General features: G+C 53.5%; 1 protein-coding gene and 1 long non-coding RNA gene across 3 annotated transcripts in view; both read left to right on the plus strand.

The window, feature by feature from the left end:
- The window catches only part of TFAP4 (transcription factor AP-4), a 50,398-nt gene that overhangs the window by 12,546 nt on the left and 13,237 nt on the right, over nt 1-24,615 (plus strand). The window contains exon 2 of one of the 2 annotated variants that reach the window (XM_070232324.1): nt 2,453-2,562. Coding sequence is in view for 1 of the 2 variants with exons in the window: in XM_070232323.1 (XP_070088424.1) it covers nt 5,312-5,523 (212 nt within the window). In the remaining variant the exon portion in view is untranslated. Of the gene's footprint in view, nt 1-2,452; nt 2,563-5,296; nt 5,524-24,615 lie in introns of those variants that run through there. The other variant, XM_070232323.1, reaches the window with a different exon arrangement.
- LOC111767577 (uncharacterized) lies at nt 5,912-15,054 on the plus strand. Its single transcript, XR_011424836.1, has 4 exons — nt 5,912-6,050; nt 11,166-11,243; nt 11,436-11,816; nt 14,810-15,054. It is a non-coding gene; the product is annotated as an uncharacterized lncRNA (long non-coding RNA).

Consider the following 24,615-nt stretch of genomic DNA (forward strand, 5'->3'; position numbering starts at 1 on the left):
GCCAATCCCGAGCCCCTGCCCAGTTATCTCCTGGCTGCTCTGCTGTCTGGTGGCAAATCTTGGTTCAAAAACAGCCCTCCTGCTGTTGGCCAACTCTGCCGCTTCGCATTTGGCCTTGAGGAGTCCAGGAGATAGATGAAAACCATCCTCTATAGGTGAGGCATCTGACTCGGGGTGGGATTTTGCCCTCATTGGTGTATTTGATGCCAAGGTCCCTCGCTAGAGCCTGAGGCGTGTTTCTTGATCACATGGCATGTCCTGCGCCTGGCACGGCGCTTGGCACACAGTAGCTGCTTGAGGCATGTTGTGCAGGTGGACACAGAGTAGGTGCTCATTACATCTTAAGCAAAGGTACATATAGTAGATGCTCAGGACCGTTGCATGAGCGGACACAGTAAGTGCTCGTGAACTGTTAGGTGGACAGATAGTAAATACTCAATGTATTTTGGGCAAATGGATACACAGTAGGTGCTCGTACCTTTGCATGAATAGACACATAATAGGTACTCATGACTGTTGCGTGAATAGACACAGAGTAGGTGCTCATGAACTGTTGGGTGACACATAAAAGGCGCCGCAGGCCCAGAAGGCAGTGACTTGGAGGTGACCTCCCCCGCGTCCACCCCACCGCGGTTCCCCTGGTCTGGGTAATGTGGAGTGAGGCCGAGTTAAACATTAGCCGGCAGATGGGCTCGGAGGAAGGCCAGCTTCAGGACCTAGCGCCTTCCAGGAGGGGGCTATTAAGGGCCGACTCTCCGGTCCGCTGACCAGCCGGTGCGTGGGGAGGGGCCGAGGCTGAGGGCCACAGAGCGCCCCCTCCCGGCGTCGGGATCCCGGCGAGTCAGCCCTGCAGCCGGCGGCGTCACGTCGTCGGATCTCCGCCAGGCCCGGTTCCAGCCCCAGGAAAATCCAGGTGTATGGAAAACAGGTACACAAGGGGCTAGTTTCATATCAGCTAAAAATGCTTGCCGAGTGCTTGCAGGATGCCACGCACTGTGCGACAGTGGGGACAAAGGGTGAACAACCCCAGCTATCCTTGTCCTCATGGGTCTTGTAGTCCAGCAGGAACTGAATTAACTGACCAGGGAAACCCCACGATCTCCAAGCCGTCAGGGGGATTGACCATCAGAAACCTTCACCCTCAAGGGTCTTTTTCATAGTGTTTTTCTACACACACCTGTTTTCATGGACAAGCAGGTTGCTCCCAGTGAGCACTCTGACTTCGGATTCCCACATTGGGAAGGTGCATAATAGCACTTCCATTCTGAGATCCTTGTGAAGATTAAATGAGGTACCTTTTCAATACATTTGTGTGTGTGTGTGAGGAAGATCGGCTCTGAGCTAACATCTGTTGCCAATCTCCCTCTTTTTGCTTGAGGAAGATTGTCGCTGAGCTGACTGACATCTGTGCCAGTTTTCCTCTATTTTTTGTATGTAGGACAGCACCTCAGCATGGCTTGATGAGCAGCATGTACGTCTGCGCCCAGAATCCGAAGCTGCAAACCTCTGGCTGCTGAAGTGGAGCACATGAACTTAACCACTCTGCCCCCCAGGGGCCCCTACCTTCTCAATACATTATTAGCAATCATTACCAGGTGTCAAACCTGACCCATCAGCCCACCGTCTGTCAGTTGCAGGACCCAGCTAGTTTCCCCTTGGCTGCAAATAAACCCCTAAATTTGGCTCCTGCAAATCGGACAAGAGTGAAGAACTCAATAATCTTGGTGGAGTTGAATCAACCAGAGACCCTCACTTCTGAGCCAGACCAATTCTTTCCCTGCTCTGGATGCTGTGCTTTCATTATTCACAACAACCCTGAGGGTGGCTTCTATTGTTATTCTTGTTTTACAAAGGAGGAAACTGAGGCACAGAGAGGCTAAGTAACTTGGTCAAGACCTTAGAGGCTAGTGGGTGGCATAGTCCAGATTGCAATCTCAGTCAGTCTGATTCTATGTGTTATAGCCTGCTGCCTCCCTGGGGCATCAGATAATGGCAGGGTGTGGGTGCGAGACATTCAAGAGCAATGTCCTCCTCCCCTGCCATCTTGCTGGGTTTCCTCCCTCCAAGAGTCCTTACTCTGAACACCCATCCTTTGTGACCTGCTCCCTTCCCATGCATTATGGACTGTCTCCCCTGTTAGAACCTAAATTCTCCAAGGAGTAGGACACAAGGACATTATATGCTTTGCCACTCCTCCTGCAGGATCCTGCCTAGGGCCTAGCATATAGTAAATGCTTCACAAATACTGCTGTTATGGACTGAATATTTGTGTCCCCCCAAATTCATAGGTTGAAACCCTAACCCCTAATGTGATGGTATTTGCATGTGGAGCCTTTGGGAGGTAATTAGGTTTAAATGAGGTCATGAGGGTGAGGTCCCCATGATAGGATCAGTGCCCTTATAAAAAAAGGAAGAGAGACCAGAGTGTGTTCTCCCATGCTCTCTCTCTCAGCCATTTGAGGACACAGCAAGAAGGTGGCCATCTGCAAGCAACGAAGAGAGCCCTCACCAGGAACTGAAGCAGGCAGAACTTTGATCTTGGACTTCCCAGACTCCAGAACCGTGAGAAATAGCTGTCTGTTGTTTAAGCTGCCTGGTCTATGGTATTTTGTTATAGCAGTCTTAGCTCACTAAGAAACTTGCTGATAGATATATTTGGGGGACTGAATCTCATCCTCTCATCCTTCATCAGTAAATATTTATTGAACACCTCCTAGGTTCCCATTCATTCAAAGATGCTTATTAAGCTCTTATTATGTGTTCATGCAACAACATTCATTGAGGGCCTACTGTGTACACTAGGCAAGGCAATCCCATCCATGTTTCCCAGGAGATCTCTTAGTCTTGTGGGGATCCCTTACCTGTCAGTACCCAGAGGGGACACTTGCTCATTCTCACACATGCACCTGCTTGCTGCAAGGAGAGTTTCTTGCACAGCGAAGGAGCTTAGTAAGTGGTTCTTCAATGAATGCACAATGCTAGGTCCAGCAGGAAACTCAATGGTATAACCACGGTTCCTGCCTTTCCAGAGCCTTTATTCTATTCGAGGAGTTGAGAGTGACTAATAGAAGACAACACAACGGGGGCCGGCCCTGTGGCCGAGTGGTTAAGTTTGCGCCTTCCGCTTCAGCGACCCAGGGTTTCACCAGTTCGGATCCTGGGCATGGACATGGTACCGCTCATCAGGCCATGCTGAGGCGGCGTCCCACATAGCACAGAAGGACCCACAACTAAAAAGATATACAACTATATACTGGGGGATTTGGGGAGAAAAAGCAGAAAAATAAAAGGAAGATTGGCAACAGTTGTTAGCTCAGGTGCCAATCTTCAAAAAAAAAAAAAAGGAGAAGACAACATGAGGAAGTGAGCCTTAAGACCTACATTGCAGACGTAGGAGAGAAGATAGGAACCAGGATGGATGAATGGCAGCAGACTGGGAACTCTGGCCCTTGAACTTAGCCAAGTCAGGGATCTCGCTGAGCCTTAGTTTCTCTATCTGTGAAATGGCGATCCTTGTGCCCATTCCAGGGCTGTGTGAGGCTCAGTGTACAGGCACAGAGGGTTCTACCGATGCCCTCCAGGGAGAAAGAGCACAACAGTAACGAACTATTATTGTTATTAATGAAGACTACAACCCGCAGCGAGCGGGGCCCAGCCACAAGGACAGAGTGATGCAGGGAGTGAGATCAGGGTGACTGATGAACCTGGAGCTGGTGGCCTGGTGAGCATCTTTCCCAGTTGGCGCTGGCTTGCCATGCATGCCTCCAGGGTTGGGGCTGACTATGGGTCGGGTGTTTGCTCTGGGAAGCAGCCCTGGCTGCTCCTTACACCCTGCCCTAGGGAGAAAGGAGGGCTTGGAGTCAGAACTGGGGCCTTGGGGGCCAGCCTGGTGGCGTGCCAGTTAAGTTTGCACGCCCGGCTTCGACAGCCCAGGGTTCACTGGTTCGAATCCCGGGTGCAAACCCAGCACCGCTTATCAAGCCATGCTGTGGTAGGTGTCCCACATATAAAATAGAGGAAGTTGGGCACAGATGTTAGCTCAGGGCCAGTCTTCCTCAGCAAAAAGAGGAGGATTGGCAGCAGATGTTGGCTCAGGGCTAACCTTCCTTAAAAAAACAAAAGGAACTAGGGCCTGTGCTTGGCCTGGCACCTATGACCCAGCCCACCTGCCCACAGGACCCAGGGCTAAGAATGCCCAGGAGGCAGAGCCCCAAGGGCTAGCTGGGTCATTTAGCTTTGGGACAATGTCTCTGCAGGACTCACCTGACCCTCAGGAAACTAGTCTTAGAGGGCCTGATGTGCTCAGCTTTTGGAGTTCTGGAGGTCAAGGCCTGCATGCTAGCATGGGGCTGAGGGTCCTGGGATGGAGGTGGGGGGGTGACATTGGAGGTGGAGATGCCCATGCTGGCTTCTCTGCCCCCTAGAAGAGCCCCCGAGCTCCTTCATCAGTGCCGGCTTCGTGATCATTCACCTGTGCAGTCACACAAGCCTGGCACTTAGAAGGTCTCATGCTTGGCTGAATGTTCTGCCATCACCACCTTGAAATTCTTCATCTCTTTTGAACACAGGGCCCAGCATTTTCATTTTTCACTGGGTCCAGCAAGTTATAGAGCCTGTCCTGCCTTTGTGATTTGGTTTCCCCCAGTGTATAGCTTTTCCCTGAACGGGGGCTTCCGACGCACTCCTCAGCCACGCCCAGCCAGCTAGGATTGCCTTAGGTAAGCCCATTTCCTAATGGCGGGCAAGCAGCTGCCCCGGCTACCCAATGGGACCAACCTCTCCGAAAAAGCCCGAGGCCGGCTGTGCGATGGTGGGTAAGTCACTCAACTTTCCTGAGCTTCTGGCTATGATAATATTGTACTTACCTCAGTTGGACTGTTGGGAGGGTTAAAAGAGGTATTTCATATAAAGAGCACAATGCCTGGCACAAAATAAGTCCTCTATAAATTAGAACTACTAGTGTGTTTTAAAAATGAGGATTATTAGGGGCGCTAACTTGGAGGGCGGGAGGGAGGGAGGGGTCGGCTCCGGATCCCTACGGACCTGCCCCAGGAAGGAGGAGCCGCCCCTCCCGTGGCCCCGCCCCCCTGCCTTCCGAGGGAGGAGACCCCCCTCCAGGGCAGGGACGAGGGGGCGGAGGAGCGGGAGCCACACATTTTTGAGTCGTGACCAAGTGGAAACTCCCTCCCTGAGGCGGAAGCCGGGGGCGCCCCACTGGGGCCGGAGCCTCCGCCGGGGCGGGATCCTCGGGCCGGGGGTGGGGCGCCGCGGGGGACCCGGGCCCCGCCCCTCACCCGCCTCATGAATATGAATGAGCCGGCTGGGGCGAGCGGAAGTGCGGGGCGGCCCCGGCCAGACTGGCCCCGCCCCCGCCGCCGGCCCGGGGCCTGGGGGCGTGGCCTGGCCTTGGACGCCCCGCCCACCGCCCCGCGCCGGGCCTCCTTCCGGCGGGCGCGCCCCGGACGTGACCTCGCGGGCGCGCGCCGGAGCCGCCCTTGGGAGGCGCCCGCGCCCCCCGCACAGGTAGGGCCGCCCTTTGTCCCCGGCGCCGCCCCCTGGAGCCTGGTCCAGCCTCCAGCGCCGGCTCGGGTACCCAGTGTGCGCTCCTCATCTTGCTCTGGCCCGGCCTGGGCGACCCCAGGGCGGGGTCCGCCGCTGAGCCGGGCCCCCAGGGCGCCCGCGGCTGGGGAGACGCGACGGGGATCCTTCCTTCCCGCTGGCGTGGCGCACAGGATGGAGGGTGCGGCACAACCTGCCCTCAGGGGGCTTAAGTTCCAGAGCGAGAGAGGCCAAGGGGTGAACCACTCCAATGTCCAGTAGTCAGACGAGTGTCAGGGTCGGGAGAAACGCGGGGAAGGGCATCAAGCAGGCGGCCAGGGAGCGTCCCTGAGAAGGTGACTTTTGAGTCAAGACCTGGAGGAAGGAGGGAACAAGCCGGTGCCTGGGGGTCTGAGGAGCCGCAGGGCGTTGAGGCCGCTGTGGCTGGAGTGGAGAGGGAGAGAGCGTGATGAGGATGGAGTAATGATAGTAATGGCTCTCCTGTCGACTAGGTGAGTAGGTGCCGGCGACGTGCTAGCTGCTGTACGCATATTATTTCCGTTCATCCTCAGGACAACCCGGACCTCCCTCCTGGGCCCTACCGTTAGCTGGGAGGAAATTGGGCTCTGGGAGGTTGAATAACTTGCCCAAGGTCACAGCACTGGAGCCCAAGGAGACTGACGTCATTGTCTGAAACACGCCCTGGAGACCTTGAGAAGACAGGTCCTCTTTGCTGCCCCTCAGTTTCCTCCCAAAGTGCTAGAGGGAGAGGGTGGTGACTGACCTCCTGAAGGGAGGGATGTGCAGGCAGGGTTCTTTTTGCTGACAGTCTGCCCCAAAGCTGCTGTAATGCATATCCAGCCATTGGGGCCCTGAGACCGGTGCACAGTTGAGGGTGCACAGATGAGGGTGTAGAGGGAGCCTTCCCGGACGTCTGATCTCCTGGGAGAGGCTTTTGTTGTCTGGGAAGCACTTGTCACCCCTCCAGGCTCTGGAACAGGTACAAGTGGCTTCGGGGGAGGGAGGGCGGAAGGCCCAGAGCCTGGAAGAGGCTGCTTCTGGAAGTTGGGATGGGGTGGAGAGCCCAGGATGGCTGAGTGCTCTGGAGCAGGAGCGGTAACAAAGGCGGTGTCAGCCAGGCAGGCTGTGTGTACTCACCAGCAACTGCAGAACAAGCAGAATCACCCAGACGTCCCTGTGAGCCTGGAGAGATGAACACACACAAAACCCGCCCAAGTCTACGCCTGCCAGCCGGTTCTCTGACCACCCCCCAGAGGAGCTGCGAAGGGCCTCGGGGTTGCCAGTCGGGGCCCTGCCGGCTGTGCTGACCACTGCTCTGCTGGGGGTGGGGGTGGGGTGTTTTGTGCTCCTGTGAAAATCTGCCTGTGCCTCTGGTCCCAGGCAGGCTTGTGGGTTTCTAATGGGGGCAGAGATGGCGAGTCTTTTGCAGTTTGCCCCTTCTCCCGCCTGCCACAGTTTCTAGTCTTGGCTTTTGGTCTGTGGTGTGAAATGTGGCCCTGAGGAGTGGGACCCAGCCTTCTGTGTCTGAGCCTCAGGTCCTCAGGCAGTCAGAGGTCCTGGGGGTACAGGACTAGGGGGGGAACTTCCTATGAGGCCTGTTTGGTAGATGAGAAAGAGGCTCGGAGAGGTTAAGTGGTTTGCCAGAGAGCACACAGCTATAAAGAGAGACGGGATCCAAGTCCAAACTGTTTGACTCCTCAGGGAGTGGATTCACCTCACTAGAGGGGATATACTTTGCGTTTGGCTTGGAGATCCCCCCCCTCCACACACACACATACACACATTCTGGGGGTATAGGGATGGCAGAGGAGATGACGTGCAGGGGACAGAGACACTTTCTGCTCTTCTCAGCGACACAGTCCCCAGGCCTTGTCCCCAGTCCTTTGTGTCTGGATGGAATCAGTCCAGGTTCTAGGGTAGTACTGGTGCAGGTGGGGCCAGAAGCACCTTAGGGGGCGCCTGGCAGGGTCATCCAGCCAGGGCTTCCTCCTCATGAAGTCTGGGACTTTGGTCTTAGAGCTAGGCCCACTGGGTAAATGACTCCACCTAGGTGCCCGGGACCCATCTGGCCTTGAACTAAGGGGCCAGCTGGGAGTGTGGTGGTGCCCAAGTGGAGGGAGAGAGGTCGTGAGACCACTGTGGATAGAATGCTGGAAGGAGATGAGGGTGGTCCCCTCAGCAACCCCTGTGGGCCAGGGCTTGTGGCCAACAGTTGCTCTCTGTACATTGTTGTATACTGGTGTTGAGCTGGTCCCTCATTCCCTCCAGACTCCTCACCTCCCTGGCGATCTTCTGAGTCTTAAAGCCTCTGTGGGTTCTCAAATTGGACATGCTAAACCAGTAAGTGCAGGATGGGGCCCAGGGATCTGCATTTTTAACAAGCTCCCAAGTGATTATGATGCACGTGGTCCTCTGACTAAACCTGGAAAACCACTGTCCTGGACCTCCCAGCCAGGCAGCCACGAGAAACCCCTTCCGGAGCCTTCTGGCAGATCGGAGCCTGGGGTGTGTAATTGTTTTCCACGACTGGATTTAAATGCATTCCAGTCTCCGTTGGGGCGCTGTCATCAGCTGAGCTGTTCCCCTGTTTAAAATAAATGATGAAGTCTCAAGGGAAAGCCCTGTCTCCAACCCTCCCCCGCCAAGTTTCCCAAAAGAGCAGGCTGTGCTAGATCACCCACTTACTGCTCAGCTCCTTGCTCTGTCCTAAGCTGTCCGCTCATGCAGATGTCACACGGAGACCCCTCAGCTGCTTCTCCAACAGCCTGTGGTTCTCCTCACCTCCTAAAGCCCTTCAGGGTGTGCTCCTCCTCCCCACCTGCCCGTGGCCCTAAAACCAGGTGTTTCCTACCCTTCTGGCCTTGGACCTTCTTAGTTGGATGCTTTTCCTCAGCTGCAGAGGCAGAAGTGAGGGGAACCCCCATCTCTGTTCAGGAGAGTCCCCAACATTTATACCCAGCCTCTGGGGTGCACCAGGCCTACTGTTTTAGGGGCTAGCTTGGTATCTCCCCTTGGCTAGCCCACTGGGGCTCTTCCACACTGGCTCTTTGAGGGGCCAGCCGGGTGGCGTAGTGGTTAAGTTCATGTGCTCCGCTTCAATGCCCAGGGTTCAAACGTTGGGATCATGGGCGTGGACTGACACACCGCTCATCAAGCCACACTGTGGCTGTGTCCCACATACAAAATAGAGGAAGATTGCCACAGGTGTTAGCTCAGAGACAATCTTCCTCACGAAAGAACCCCAGAAAAACAAAAACCAGGCTCTTTGATTTGAGGGGAATCTGGCTACACCTGTCACCCTAGGGTGGTCCAGCCAGTGTGGGTTCTACGTAGCTCTTTCTCGAAGCTGCCCACCCTGACAGAGGAAAGAGCACCTGCCATCTTTAAGGAGGCCCATCTCAGTAGCCAGGCTTCCCTGCCAGAAACTTCTGACTTCTTTTTGCTTCCCTGATAGAACTGTCCCTGAGCCCCCCACCCCGCTGGTGTCTGTTCTAGTGCCCCAGGCTTGCAGCCTCGCAGTCTCTCTGCATCTCGCCCCTACCTGCTCCCCCTCCAGGCTTGTTCAGCTTCCACCTTGGCAGCATCTCTCACGCCAGGAAGCTTCCCTAAGGGAGTTCTCCTTAGGGAATTCCCCAGTGGCCTGCCCACTTTGCTGAGAGCTGGACACTGAGCCCAGGGGCATCAGTTGAAGGGGCAGGCCCCCTCTGGACCAGCCCTTCCGTCACCTGCTCTAAGACTGCCCAGCTTTCCTCCATCTGTGTTAGGGGCCATGTGGCGTTGGGTCAGTGTCCCTGGCCAGCGTCAGGGGTCTTGGTTCAGATCCTGGTTTTGCCCTAACCAGCCCTGTGAGCCAACAGATTCCTTGAGCCCTCGGAGTTCCGGTTTCCTGGTCTGTAACATCAAAGCTGGTAATAGTCCTATCTCACAAGGATCTTGTGAGGACGGACGTTACATGACCTCATCTCTAGGTGTCCTTAGCACATAATATTGCCTGATCTGTATTATCACATTTAATCCTCAAAACCACCCGGCTGGGTAGATCATCACTGTCAGGCCCATTTTGTAGGTGAGAAGAGGAAGGCTCAGAGAAGCCCAGTGATTTGCCCATGGCACACAGCTATAAAGTAGCAGAGGTGGGACTCAAGTGCAAACCACTCCAGAGCCTGAACTTCTAACCGCTAACCCCCTCTCTGGGTTCTCGTTCTTTGTCTATCTACAGCATGCCTGCTGCCTCAGGGATAGCAGTGAACGAACAGATGAGGCTCTCGCTTGCATTACATTACATCGCAGTGTGAGCACAGATAGGAAGAGAGGTGTAGGAACTTGGTGGAGCCCCCTCTTCCTCACTGTCTGCCCTGGGGGCACAGACCAGGAGTCCTGTCTGATTCCCCACTGCGCCTTGAACCTGAAGGCCTGCGGGTGGTGGGCATTGGCTGGATTGCACTGGATTTAGGTTTGACCTTGTGAAGGAGGATGTGGCTCACAGCAGGACCTGGTGTAGGGTTTGAAGGCATTGGAATCCTCGGGGGTGGGGGCAGTGTGGGCATGGAAGGAACCAGGTGAGTCACAGGCCAGGCTGAGGGCAAGCTTTATTAGGGAACTGCCTGCAAATCAAGACCCCCCTGTGCTATACCACTTCACAGCCCCCAGGATGGCCTTGACAAAAGAGGAGGGGCAATAACAAGTGCAGAGGAGGGTAGGGAGGAACTGGAGCCCTTGCACACTGCCAATGGGATTGTCCAATGGGGCAGCCACTTTGAAACAGTCTGGGGGTTCCTCAACTTAGAGTCACCATTTGACCCAGCGATCCCATTCCTGGGTATATACCCCAGAGAAGTGAAAACACATGTCCACACAAAACTTGTACACAGATGTTCGTAGTTGCATTCTTCATGATAGCCAGAGGGTGGAAGTAACCCAAACGTCCATCAACAGATGAATGGATAAACAGTTGTGGTCTGTCCACACACTGGAATGTTATTCAGCCTTAAAAAGGAATGAAGTACTGGTGGATGCTATAACCCGGATGAACCTTGAAAACAAGATGCCCAGTGAAAGAAGCCAGATGCAAAAGGCCATGTACTGTATGATTCCGTTCTATGAAATGTAGGCAAACCTATAGACAGAAAGTAGATGAGTGGTTGCCAAGGGCCGGTGGCGGGGGAGATTGGGGGTAACTGCTACGCAGTGCAGGGTTTCTTTTTAGGGTAAGAAAAATATTCTAAACTTGATTATGATGATGGTTGTGCAACATTGTGAATATACTGAAAACCACTGAATTGTATACTCTAAAATGGTAAATTGATTGGTATGTGAATTATATCTCAATAAAGCTTTTATTAAAAAATATGAGCCAGACTTCCCACGTTAGTGCTGACAGCAGGCAGAAGGAAGAGGACTCAAGAACTCGCCGAGGGATTGGGGGAGATACTTTGAGGTTCCGTTGCTGCTGTTCTCGTGAAATGATGGCTGAGACGGGACTCTGTAGAGGAGCTTTCGGTTCATCCTTCCGGCCTCAGTTTACATGTTACCCCTGAGAGAGGCCCCCAGAACCTTCCCTTTGTCACTTATTGTCCATTTCACCCCATTCTTTCTTTCCTTTATAGCTCTTCCCACACTTGGAATTGATTTCTGTCCGTGGACCCAATCTTGTCTGACTCTCTTGCTGGGCTGAGTTCCACGAGGTGGGGGCTTGTCTATATCTCGTTCACCGCAGAGAAGGTGCTGGATGAATACCTGTTGAATGAATGAATGCATGTCTACTGGGGGTGGTCTGGGCTGGGGTCGGTGCTCGCTGCAGAGGAGGGAGCGAGCAGAGCAGATCAGGGTGTCTCCTGGCCCCAGTGGCTTTCTTTTTCTCTCTGTTCCACTTCCAGGAGAATGTCTGTGGAAAGGAAGCCCAAAGCCTGGTCTGGGTCTGGCTGGGAAGAGGCGCGCGGGGAGGGGAGGGGAGAGGAGGGGAGTGGGGGCGAGCAGGCCTGGGGAGGAAGTCTGCAGCCCCAGGCTGCCCTGCTGAGGGCGGCGTCTGTGTTTGCACCTTTGGAATGTGGCTGACTCACTCTGGAGGGAGCCCTGTGCAGCCACCGCTGCCGCCTTGGATCCGACATCTGGAGGCTGAATTCCAGGAGGAGAGAGACAGATTCCTGCAAGCAGATGCCAGCTTTGAAGGTCAAACTGAGCGATGGAGCTGCTGTGAGAGGAGGCGAGAGGGTCCAACACTCCCCTCCAGGATTCCCCCCCAGGATTCTGGGAGAGAGGTGAGGCCCCCTCCCGGCATAGTCCCAGCCCCTAAGCTATGAGATCCTCTAAGGGGACAGCCTGGAGCAGGGAAACAGCCTAGCTCTGCAGTCAGACGTGGGTTCAAAGACCGGTTACTTAACAGCTCATATAACTGCAAAGGCCAAGGGCTTAGCTGGTCCAGGCCCCAGCAATGGTGCTGGGACACTGGCCTGCATCTCCTGGCCCATGTCCTCTGGTGGCTTTCCTCTCCGGCCAGCACTCCCCGAGGCCTGTGAACTCCCAGCTTGTCTCTGCCCAGGACTCCAGCAAGACCCTCTCCTCGGCCCAGTTGTGGCCCAGCACATCCTGGACACTGATTGGACAGGTCTGGGTCAGGAGCTCATCCCAGCACAGGGCTGACACTCCTAGAACCACATGGAGAAAGTGGGACTCGGGGATCCCCCAAGGAGCCAATGCCAGGTGGTAGGCAGAAACAGCAGACACACCCACTCTGCTAAACTGCTACCACAGGCCTGGCTCTGGGGCTTGTCCCAGGCACTGTGCTCAGCTTTATGGCTTTTGCCTACCCGGTGTCCCACGGGTTCAGTTCCTTAAGCTCTCGGAAGCTCCTTTTCTTCATCTATGAAATCTCAGAGGAGTCTTTGCAGGATTGAATGAAACTGTGCAGGCAAATCCCTTGGCACCTGCCTGGCCCAGAGGAGGCACGGTGCTGACTCGTCCGCTTCTCATTCTCTTCCCTTTACCTAGGTTCTATGCGATCTGCCCTGTGGGCTGAGAGGACGGTGCATGTGTGCGTGTGTGTGTGCATGCGTGTGGGCAGCACCTTTTCTCTTCTCCAAGGAGTTTTGTATTGGTTGGCTTCTCCCCAGAGAGGGTTAGAGACCACACAGGACAGAGAGTGGAAGCAGGAGGGCCAGGAAAGGGATGGAGAGAGAAGCATGTGGGCCTCACCTGCAGGCCTGCAGGCTCAGGCCTGCCTCTGGGTGTCGCCTCCCTGTGCCCTCAGCTCCACCTGGGGCTGGAGGAGGGGCCCAGGTGTCCTCCGCTCTGCTCCAGTTCTACTGAGGAGTGGCTGCCCCTGTCCATCCCATGCCACATCATAGGCGTGTCTGGTCATTTGACATTGCCGGGAGGGCCTGAATCAGGCTTGCTGATCTCTTATATTCTCTCTTCTCCTGGAACCCTGGAACCGGGGAGTGGGTCAGAAGGGGACCCCAGGCCTGGGCTTCTCAGAAGAGGAAACTCAGTGCCTAGCGTAGTCTGAGCCTCTCCCACACCTCGGGAGAAGCCTGGAGCTTCTGGGAGGGCGGAGGGCAGGCCTACTGTGAGCTTTTTGCAGCTATTTGTGAACTGAAGTAGAGCACCTCCCAGAATCTGCTTGGGGCACATGGAGCCCTGGAATGAGTGTGCCACCCTCTGGGCTTGGCGCCCTCCGCTGCTGCCAGCCCTGCCCTGTGGCACAGGTCCACGGGTGCCTGCTCGTCCTATCCTCGCCAAGCCACCCAAGTCCTCTGATTCTCAGCCCAAATGCCGCCTCCTTGGAGAAGCCTTTCCCATTGGCCACGAGGACCCGTGGCTCTTGTCTAAGGCAGTGCTCAGTACCTCAGCGGAGCTTAATCGGGAACACCACATCAGCCAACGTCCCCAACACAGCGATCGGCGGCCCCTGCCGTCAGTCTTTCCTCCACATCCTATGTGCACCGAGTGTGACCCCCTGTGACGGTCGTTCCAGGCTGCCAGGACCACGCTGCCTGGCTCTCTTATGGATGTTGAACGTTCTTTAATGTGTTCATCGGTTCTCTTCCATTATACGACAGACTCTCTGACATTGAAGGACATAGTAATAATGAGAGCCACATTTTCTGAACTCTTACTAACTTTTTTTTAAAAATTGAGATATAATTCACATTACTATAAAAGTCACCCCTTTAGGCGCTGGCCCTGTGGCCGAGTGGTTAAGTTTGTGCGCTCCACTTCGGTGGCCCAGGGTTTCACCAGTTTGGATCCTGGGCACAGCATGGCACCGCTCATCAGGCCATGCTGGGGCTGCGTCCCACATAGCACCACCAGAAGGACCTAGAACTGGCATATACAACTACGTACTGGGGGGCTTTGGGGAAGAAGAAGAAGACGGAAAAAAAAGAAGATTGGCAACAGATGTTAGCTCAGGTGCCAATCTTAAAAAAAAAAGTCACCCCCAGCAGTTTCATTACTTGTAACAAATGTCCCACTCGGATGGGTAATGTTGATAATGGAGGATGTATGCATGTGAAGGGGGCAGGCGGTGTATGGGAAATCTCTGTCCCTTCTGCTCAGTGTTGCTGTGAACTTAAAACTGCTTTAAAAAAAATAAAATCGATTAAAAACAAAAAAGAAACACTGAACCCATCCGCAGTCACTCCCCATTGCTCTGTCCGCCCAGCCCTTGGCAATCACCAATCTGCTTTCTGTCTCTACAGACACTACATGGCCTTTTCGTGTCTGGCTTCTTTCACTGAGCATCACGTTCTTGAGGTTCATCCATGTTGTAGCATTATTAGTACTTTGTCCATTTTTACGGGTGGATAATATTCCATTGTGTGGATGGACCACATTTGTTTATCCATTCATCCATCAGTAGATGTTTAAGTTGTTCCTGCCTTTGGCTGTCGTGACTAGTGCTGCTGTGAACATGGATGTACAAGTTTTTGTGAAGACGAAGGTTTTCAGTCTAAGTGCTTTTTTTTTTTTTGAGGAAGCTTAGCCCTGAGCTAACATCTGCTGCCAATCCTCCTCTTTTTTCTGAGGAAGACTGGCCCTGAGCTAACATCTGTGTCCATCTTCCTCTACTTTCTATGTGGGACGCCTACCACAGCATGGCTTTTGCCAAGCAGTGCCATGTCCGCACCCGGGATCCAAACTGGCAAACCCTAGGCTGCCAAAGCAGAACATGTTCACTTAACCGCTGCGCCACCGGGCCGGCCCCTCCATCTAAGTGCTTTTTGACAAACACCTCATTTAATCCTCACAGCAGCTCTACGTGTCCATCTGGCACGACACCGCCTTCTGCACATGAGGAAACCAAGGCTCGGAGGGGAGTCAAGTTCACACAGCTGGAAGTGGTGGAGCTGGGATTCTGCAGCTCCGGGCCACCAGGACCCCGTGATGCCTACTAAGGTGTTTCTGTTCATTTTTAGCAGAGCCTTGCCGAACCCTGTCCACAGTAAATGTTGCTGACTCTTGAAACAAGGGCCATGCAAACTTCAAGCCCCTGAAGCGCTCTGTGATCTGTTAAGGTGAGCTCCGGTCACCTGCTCTTTGGAGATCCTGTGGCCCCAGGGGACATAACTTGGGGGGTTACAGGAGGTTCCTACCTCCGCAGAATCGTCATCCACAGATCCGAGTGGGACAGGCATTTCCCCTGCTTCCTCTGGATGCTGTTCTCAGCCGCACCACCTTGTGGGGCAGCAAGCCGAAACATTACTGGCCCTGTGCTTCATCTACAGCCGCTTTCCTGGGGTCCCTGGGCTGGCTTTCATCTCTTGCCTTCTTGGATTGGCACATAGACATGTGTTCACCTGCTAGTGAACTCTGCTTCTTCCACCTTCCCTCAGGTCATGGTGGGCAAGCGTTTGAGTCCTGCCATCAGATAAGCCCAGGTTCAAGTCAGCTTTGTCACCCTGGCTTTGTGGCTTCGGGCAAGTTTCTGAACTTCTCTGAGCTTCCGTTTGCTCATCTATAATGGGGGTCACAATTATATACCTACTGAGACACTGGTACCGTGGTTGTGGGATTGACTAAGAGATGGGAGATGGGGTGCTCACACAGTGCCCAGCACCTCGCACACACTTGGGAGGCACAGTCAGTCCTCACTGCAAAGGCAAGCTTGCAGCGGGCCCGGGGAGGGAGTGGGGAGCTTTGTGCGTCTCCCTGCCCCTGGAGCAGCGGGAGGCTCCCATGACTCAGTTCTGGCCAAGGAGGGGGAAGGCCAGGCCTCTGAGATCGGGGCCCCAGGGGACCTCTGCGTCCTCCTCCCTCTCTGCCCTCTGCCCGTCTCCCCACCCAGTGCTTCCGGCAAAACTGGGCAGGGCCCAATGCAGTCTCTGTTGGTCCCCTGGGCACGGCCCACCCCTTCCCCAGATCTGCAGCATGGACCTGCTGCCCCAAGGGCTTGGGTGCTGTCGGTGATGGTGGAGCCCCCTAAGTGGGTGCCACGGCCATCGGCCTGAGGCAGGAGAGGGGAGGACCTCCTCTGGCTGCCGGAGCGGAGCCGCGGGCTCCTGCCAGGGAAACCCTCTCTCCTGGCCGCTGCTGTTCAGCCTTTCCCAGCCCTGGCCCTCTCCTCCTGCTTCTCACATTTCAGCTTCTGAGTTACTGGCACCGCTGCTGCTGCTGCCGCTGCTGCTCAGGCCACTGCACCAGACAGACGTTAACTCCCCGTGTGCTGGTGGCGGCAGCAGCAGAGCCGGAAATGGGCTCGAGGTCCAGAGGTGCTGGGGGAGGAGAGAGCGGTCCTGAAACCAGTCCCTTTACTCCAGCCGGTTCCCCTCTGGAGATCTTACCTCCCTCCTTCCTCCCTGTCTGCCCAGACTTGAAGCTGGAATCTTCCCGCCCTCCAGTTGTTCCTTGGTTTGGGCACCGACAGTCGACCACAGCATGTGGGTTCTCTATCACCGTGTCCTTGACCTTGCCCTTTCACGAAGACCGGTTTTCTCCCTCCACATCCTTCACCGCACCCAGGCTGGCTCCCCTCTTGTATCCGACCTTACCTGGCCAGGGCTGGGCTGCCAGTACCAGGTGAAGTCTGGAGTCCTGGGGCTGGCCTGGAAGCTGTCTTGCGGGACAGCAGCACAGGCAGTCGTGAGGACTCTGAAGGCCACCAGCACTGGCACTGACCACCAGGATGATCTTGGTCACTAGGACTCGGGTGCTGCAATGAGAATGAGACAGCAAATGCAAGTAAGGCTGCCAGAGCAGCATCTGGCCCACGGTGGGCACAGACCACTCGTGCTCACGTACACATGTGTCTCCCCACACACTGGGCTCTGAGCCCACCCCGCCCCAGGGACAGCTACTCCTGTTTTCCTGTCTGCCCCCTCCTTCACAGCCCACCAGGTCTGCTTTTTTATCAGAGCAGCCTCTCTCCCTCCCCTGACCTGGCCAGTCCCAGCCTGTCCTTTTCCAGCCTCAAATGGGATTTAACATCCTGCCTTCTCTCCCTCACCTCTGTTCACTCCTCTGGAGGAGAGGCGACTGCCCGAGAAGGAGGAGGATGACACTGGACATCCTCTCCCAGCTCAAGAGCACCCCCAGTTGTCCTCTTCCTATATCCCTCTGCTTCCTGCCTTTCTCCTGAACCCCAAATGCTCCCTCTCAGTTTCTTGGGCACCTCTGCTGACACTTGGCCCTCTCTGGCTGCACCCCCTTGGTCCCTGGGCTGACTTACTCTCCTTTTCTATTGACCAGAGGCCCTGAGTTTCTGTCCTCCCCTTCCCCCTGCACACCCTGGTAGGAAGGGCCCAGGCTGGGTGTCAGGTCCCACCTGTACCCCATGCCTCGAGTTCCTGGTCTGCCCAGTGAGATGGTTATAACTGTCCCATCTGCTTACAGAGAATCAACTGAGGAAGCGGTCAGACAGCCATTTCTGTCTAAAACCAAACCAGTCCAGCCGGGTGGCCATACATTGAATTTTCATAAAGGGAATGCGCCTAATTGAAGCACAGTACCTGGTTCCTCCTTGTTGCCATGTTGAAGAGCAGAGACGTTTCCCTGGGGGAAAAGTCCCCGACTTTTGGGAGGTGAAAACATTCCTATGGAGTGTGGAGGAGGAGGGTCTGAAAGCTGAGGAGACCCGGGACAGGGCAGGCCGATGGAGGGAGGGGAGAGGTGAGGGCAGGAGCCCACCCAGGGGCCTGGGAACATGGGGAGCAGGGCCAGAGAGAGGGCATGGGGGCACCCCCAGGTGGACTCCTGACCCCTTTGCAAGGGCTTGCTTATGAACAAAGTGAATCAGATCGGGCTGGTCGAAGGAAGTGGGCATCGAGAGGTCAGGGCCTTCGGGACCCTGGTGCCCCAGGGAAATGTAGGGCCTTGTGGGTGTGGGGAGGCTGGCGGTCAGCACCTCCCCAGGGTGCCTGCCTTGGGTTCCCCAAATGTGTTCACGCGCTGCCTGCCCACAAGGCATGGTGTGTGCTGGGCGCCCTCTAGTGGTTGGGGGACCCCAGCCTTGTTGGCCCAGAGATCTCCCTGTGGCTAGGGCAGGAAAGGGGGCTAGGGCACTGGTGGATATTGGGATTTGCTCCAAACCCCAATAGGGGCATCTGACCCCCAATCTGCCTTCCTTGGAGCATTCAAGATCCTTTCCCACCTGGGACTTTTTGCTTCTATAGGGCCTCATCCCTGTTCCAACAGCTGGCATCCACTATCGCCCCCGGCCCCCCACCCCTCCATGCAGGCTGGGGTTCCCCATGTGCACCACAGCATGCTGGGGCCTGAAAGGCCATCTGGTCCCTCTCCCCACTCTTTGCATATTTGTGTACAGGAAGAAGCCTCAAATTCGGGTTGGGGCCCTCGATTCTGGTTTAGGTTCCATCTCCAGTTCTCTGTGTGTCCTTAGGGAAGTCCCTTAACTCTCTTTGTACATCCTTCATGTTCTCTCCATCTGTGGTGGCAGAATTCTCCTAGAACCTCCAGTGATCTTTGCCCTTGTCCACTCCCCTCCCACTGAGCGTGGGCAGAACCTGTGAATGTGGTATCACATCGTGGTTAGGTTGTGTTATACGGCACATACAGAGAATTTATCCAGGTGGGCCTGCCCTAATCACACCAGCCCTTTAAAAATAGAGAGTTTTCTCTGGCTGCTTGTGGAAGAGGAAATGAGAGAGATTTGAAGCAGGAGAAGGATCAACGTATGGGACACCCTCTGTTGCTCAGATGGAGGGGGCCACAGGGCAGAGACCTGAGAATGGCCTCTAGTCACTCAGAGCAGTCCCCAGCTGACAGCCAGCAAGACAATGGGGACCTCAGTCCTACAGCTGTGAGGAACTGAATTCTGCTGACAACCAGTGAGCTTGGAAGAGGATCCAAGCCCCAGATGAGATTGCAGCGCTGGCCAACCCCTGGATTTCAGCTGGCGAGCAGAGAACCCAGCCACACCGTGCTGGCCCTCTGACCTCCTGAACTGTGCAGTAATCAACCGTGCTGTTTTAAGGCAATAAATTTGTGGAAATTTGTTACGCAGCAACAGGAAACGAATACATCATCTGTCCCAAAAGAACAGTATTCTAGATACACGTGTACACAAAAGTTTAAAAATGAGAAAAATTGATTCCCCCTCCACACGGGTGCTACATAGAGTCAAGCCTGCAGCAGCCGCCTGTGCTGCCAGTCCTCCCTCCTGGCCACAGGTTAAATCCCCCTTTTTGGGGCTCACATGACTCACACTAATTTCCAACCAGCCTGGGATGAGGGCAGGTTTGTTCTGAGAAAGGTTGTGCTGATGGCACCATCAGAGCAACCAGGTCCCATTTTGGCCGAAGAAAGGAGCCCTGAAACCTTCAGATCTAGGATCTGGGGGATCCCATGATTTCTGGGGCTCTCTGGATTTCTGGCCATCTTTAGGGTCAATAAAGCTGTATTTATTTTGCTGAGGAAGATTCGCCCTGAGCTAACATCTGTGCCAATCTTCCTCTATTTTATATGTGGGCCACTGCTACAGCATGGCTGACAAGTGGTGTAGGTCCACGCCCAGGATCTGAACCCGCAAACCCAGGTCGCCAAAGTGGAGTGCACTAAAGGTAACCACTATGCCATGGGGCTGGCCCCAAAGATGTTTTTAAATAATGGCTTTATTAGATGTAATTCACATACCATATTATTCACCTAAGTAAAGTGTACAATTATTAGTGTATTCACAGGTTGTGCACCCACGACCATACTCAACTTGGGAACATTTTCATCAGCCTGCAAAGAAGCCCCCCATACCTATTAGCAGTCCCTTCCCTTTTCCCTCTGACTCCTTCTCATTCCCTGACAGCCACTAATCTGCCTTCTGTCTCTATGGATTTGCCTATTCTGGACATTTCATAGAAATGGAATTGTACAATATGTGGCCTTTTACTTCTGTCTTCTGTCACTGAACATAATGTCCTCAAGGTTCATCCATGTTGTAGCAGATATCAGTACTCCATTCCTTTTTTGTTTATCAACTTTATTGAGATATCATTCACTTACCATACAACTCACTGATTTAAAGAGTACAAGTCAATGTGTTTAGTACATCACGGAATTTGTGCAACCATCATTACAGTCAATTTCAGAACAATTTTGTCACCGCAAAGAGAAACCCTGTACCCATTAGCAGTCACTCCCCATTCTTTCCTCCCCCTAGCTCCTGGCAACCATTCCTTTACTTCCTGTCTCTATGGATTTGTCTATTCTGGACAGTTTGTATAATGGAATCACACAGTATGTGGCCTTTTGTGACTGGCTTCTGTCACTTAGCATGTTTTCAGGGTCATCCATGTTGTGGCGTGTGTATCAGTACTTCATATGTTTTTGTGGCTAATACTCCACTGTATGGATAGACCACATTTTATATATCCCTTCATCACTAAAGCCTGTTGATGACTCTCATCCAATCCTCTTACCTGGAATTTGGGGGCAAGGCTGGGGGAAGGGGAGCAAGTGGGAAGAAAGGGAGCTGGGTGCTAGCTCAGTGGATGATAATCTGCATTTCTAACACATCGTCCATGGGCAGTTATTTGATTACACTCTTTACAGAAACTCCCCTTTTAAAGGACAAGTGGTCTGTGGGCTGATTTTCACAGCACCTGATCCTGTGCGGGGGCATTTCTCCTGTAAAGCAGGTGAGCGCCCCGTTCAATGCAAAGAACCTTATAACATGCTTGCTCTCTTGCAGCTGGGGAAAGTTTTAGCAGGGGAGGGGGGAAAGCCAGCCCCGCCTCTGTCCCTCCAAACCCTGTCATTCTCCCTGGGCCAGCTCAGACACCTCTGGCCACAGCCACCCATGGCAATCCAGTACCAGTGATGATAGCAACTACCACTTACTGATGCTGTGACATGCCAGGTGTGTCACCAATTTCCCATGACACCCTGTAAGCTAGGCGCTGTACGGCCTCTGTTTTTGTTTTTGTTTTGGTGAGGAAGATTGTCCCTGAGCTAACATCTGTGCCAATCTTCCTCTATTTTATATGTGGGATGCGACCACAACATGGCCTGATGAGTGGTGTGTAGGTCTATGCCTGGGATTCGTACCCAAGAACGCCAGGCCGCCAAAGCAGAGCACGCGAACTTAACCACTACGCCACCAGGCCAGCCCCCAGCCTCTGTTTTTTGAGGAAGCTGAGTCAGGTTGAGGGTTTCGCCTGGGGTCACCCTGGAACTGGGGTTCAGACAGAGCCTGGATTCTGAACCACTCTGCAAGGCTTCTAGTCCTTTCTGGAACTCTTGTCTGAAGAGCAGGGAACGTGTGTAGACAGAGATGAGGTCCGAGGAGTGTGGCCTAGGGGTGTCCCAGATGTCAAGCAAAAAAGAATTTCAAGATCCGTTTTGGTGAAGACAGAAACCAGAGCTCCTTGGAGGTCACCAGTGACTCTATAGAGAGCAGTTTTCATGGAGCCTAGGGGGCGGATGAGTAGGAGGGAAGCGGGGAGGGATCATAAGCACCCACCTTGGGGAGTTCTGCCCCGAAGGAGAGCAGGGAGGGTGGTGGCTGGAAGGGGGTGTCGGGGGCGTGGGGTTTTGTTTTCTCAGTGGGAATAAGGACGGCTTATTCTTGGTGCTGGGGACCTCCCATAAAGGGCACACAGCGAGATGCAGGAGAGCAGACAGCTGCTTGAGAGATAGCTTCAAACGACACCTGTGGAGGGTTCCCCATGCAGGCACAGAGCACAGACATTCATGCAGACTCAGGGACAGGTAGGGAGGCAGAGGTGGTGACGGAGCACGTGGGATTTCTCTTCAAATTGCTTCCATTTTCTGAGAAACAGGACGTGAGGTCATGAGCTGAGAGTGAGGTGGGGAGGAGGAGGAGACGGGAGAAGGTGGAAGGGAGATTGGACCAGGGCAATAGGAAGGGATCGCCAGCCGTTCAAGGACCCACTCGAGGGTCTTGGTCCGGCATTTAAAAAGAAGACCTGTCAGCGAGGCTGTGGGGCTTCCTTTTCCCAGTCCTGTTCAGCCCTGGGGGTTAGAGGCAGAGCAGGCGAGGTTAGACTTGCAAAGAAGAGGGTATGCAAGAGAACTATATTGATGGGCTGTGAACTCTAAGCTGGATAAGGAGGGAAGTGAGAAGATAAAGGGGCAAGGCCGTGGTTGGACCAATGGGGTTGGGCCCATTGACCATTTTTGTTATTGTTTATTAATTTCTCTTATTGTGGTAAAATGTATATAGTCAGCCCTGATGGTCTAGTGGTTAAGATTTGGCACTCTCACCGCTGTGGCTGGGGGTTTGTTTCCTAGTCAGGGAACCACACCGCTCGTCTGTCGGTTGTCACACTGTGGTGGCTGCGTGTTGCTGTGACACTAAAAGGTATGCCATCAGTATGTCAAATACCATCAGGGTCCCCCATGGTGGACAGGTTTCAGTGGAGCTTCCAGACTAAGGCACACTAGGAAGAAGGACTTGGCCACCCACTTCTGAAAAAATTGGCCACGAAAACTCTGAATAGCAGTGAAGCATTGTCTGATAGAGTGCTGGAAGGTGAGAGGATGGCGCAGAAAGACCAGGCAGGGTTCTGCTCTGCTGTACACAGGGTCACTAGGAGTCGGAATCTACTTAAAGGCATTTACAACAAAAATATGTGTAAGATAAAATTTGGCATTTTAACCATTTTAAAGTTACATTTACATACAATGTAATTACATGTAAATACATGTATTCACAATATATACAATTCAGTGCATTAATTACATTGACAATGCTGTGCAGCCATCACTACTATCTATTTCCAACATTTTCCATCACCCTAAACAGAAACTTCATACCCAATAAGCAATAACTCCCCAGTCACCCATCCCCCCAGCACCTGGTAACCTCTAGTCTATTTTCTGTCTCTATGAATTTGCCTATTTTAGATATTTCATATAAATGGAATCATATGTGACCTTTTGTGTCAGGCTTATCTCACTGAGCATAATGTTTTCAAGGTTCATCCATGTTGTAGTATGTAACAGATCTTCATTCCTTTTAAAGCTGAATAAGGGCCGGCCCAGTGGTGTAGCGGTTAAGTTCATGTGTTCTACTTTGGCAGCCCAGGGTTTGTGGGTCTGGATCCCGGGTGTGGACCTACACTGCTCATCAAGCCATGCTGTGGTGGCATCCCATATACAAAATGGAAGAAGATTGACACAAATGTTAGCTCAGGGACAATCTTTCTCACACACACACACAAAATGTATATATAAAAAGCTGAATAATATTCCACTGCATGGATGGACCACATCTTGTTTATCCGTTCCTCACTTGATGGACACTGGGTTGTTCATACCATTTGGCTATTGTGAATAAGGCTGCTGTGAACACTGGTGTATAATGATCTGTCTGAGTCACTGTTTTCATTTCTTTGGATGTATGCTTAGGAGTGGAATTGCTGGGGCATATTGTAACGTCTGCCTGGTTTTGTATGGCCCACAAAATAAGAATGGTGTGGGAGACCAAATAATGGTACCCCGAGATGTTTGCATCCTAAACCCTGGTACCTGTGAATGCCACCTTGCATAACAAAAGAGGCTTTGAAGATGCGACGAAGTTAAGGATCTTGAGATGGGGAGATTACTCTGGACTAACTGGGTAGGCCCAAGGTCATCATAAAAGGGAGACACGCGGGTCAGAGAAGGAAGATGCGATGAAAGAAGCAGATGCTGAAGTGATACACTTTGAAGACGGAGGAGGGGGCCACGAGCCAAGGAACAGGGCCAGCCTCGAGAAGTTGGGAAAGGCAGGGAAATGGATTTTTCCCTGGAGCCCCAGAAGGAACCAGCCCTGCTGACACCTTGATTTCACCCAAATATAACCCATTTGGACTTCTGACTTCCAGAGAATACCTTTATGTTGTTTTAAGCCACTAAGTTTGTGGCAATTTGTTACAGTAGCAATAGGAAACTATACAACTAACTTTAAGGTGCCCTTTACAGAAAAGGTTTGCTGACCCCTTATTTAGAGCAAGCAGCTGATGGGGAGAGTCAGAGGTCGAGGATCTAAGGGGTTGTGCTGAACACTCTGAGGGCTCCAGAGTGCACAGCGGACTGAGTTTAGGAGTTGGGAAGAGGGGGGGATGGGGTCAGACTAAGGGATGTACAGAGCCTCTTGGGAATAGGGGACAGCCTGGAGTTTGGGGACTTCTTGTGCTTTTACTGTAAAGAGGGGTAAGTGATGGGTGAGAGCAGGGAGCGGGGACAGTGATGGTATTTCAGGCCTTGGGGCAGGAGCTGGCTGAGCAGCCAGTGCAGGGGGGGTTGGGTTTGTGTATCTGGTTCCCTTTTTTTTAAGGAAGATTAGCCCTGAGCTAACACCCTCGCCAGTCCTCCTCTTTTTGTTGAGGAGGAGTGGTCCTGACCTAACATCCGTGCCCATCTCCCTCTATTTTTTATATATGGAATGCCTGCCACAGCATAGCCTGATAAATGGTATGTAGGTCCATGGCCGGATCCAAACGGGTAACCCCCGGCCACCGAAGTGGAGCACTGGAACCCAACTACTATGCCACTGGTCTGGCCCCTGGGTTCGTGCATCTGAGACACCAAGGACTTTCGATGAGATGGAGCCTTTGGCAGAAATGGTGAGGCCAGTCTGAGTGAGAGCATGCTCACAGGGAA

The sequence above is a fragment of the Equus caballus genome, chromosome 13 (assembly GCF_041296265.1).
Source record: "Equus caballus isolate H_3958 breed thoroughbred chromosome 13, TB-T2T, whole genome shotgun sequence".
Taxonomy (NCBI): Eukaryota; Metazoa; Chordata; class Mammalia; order Perissodactyla; family Equidae; genus Equus; species Equus caballus.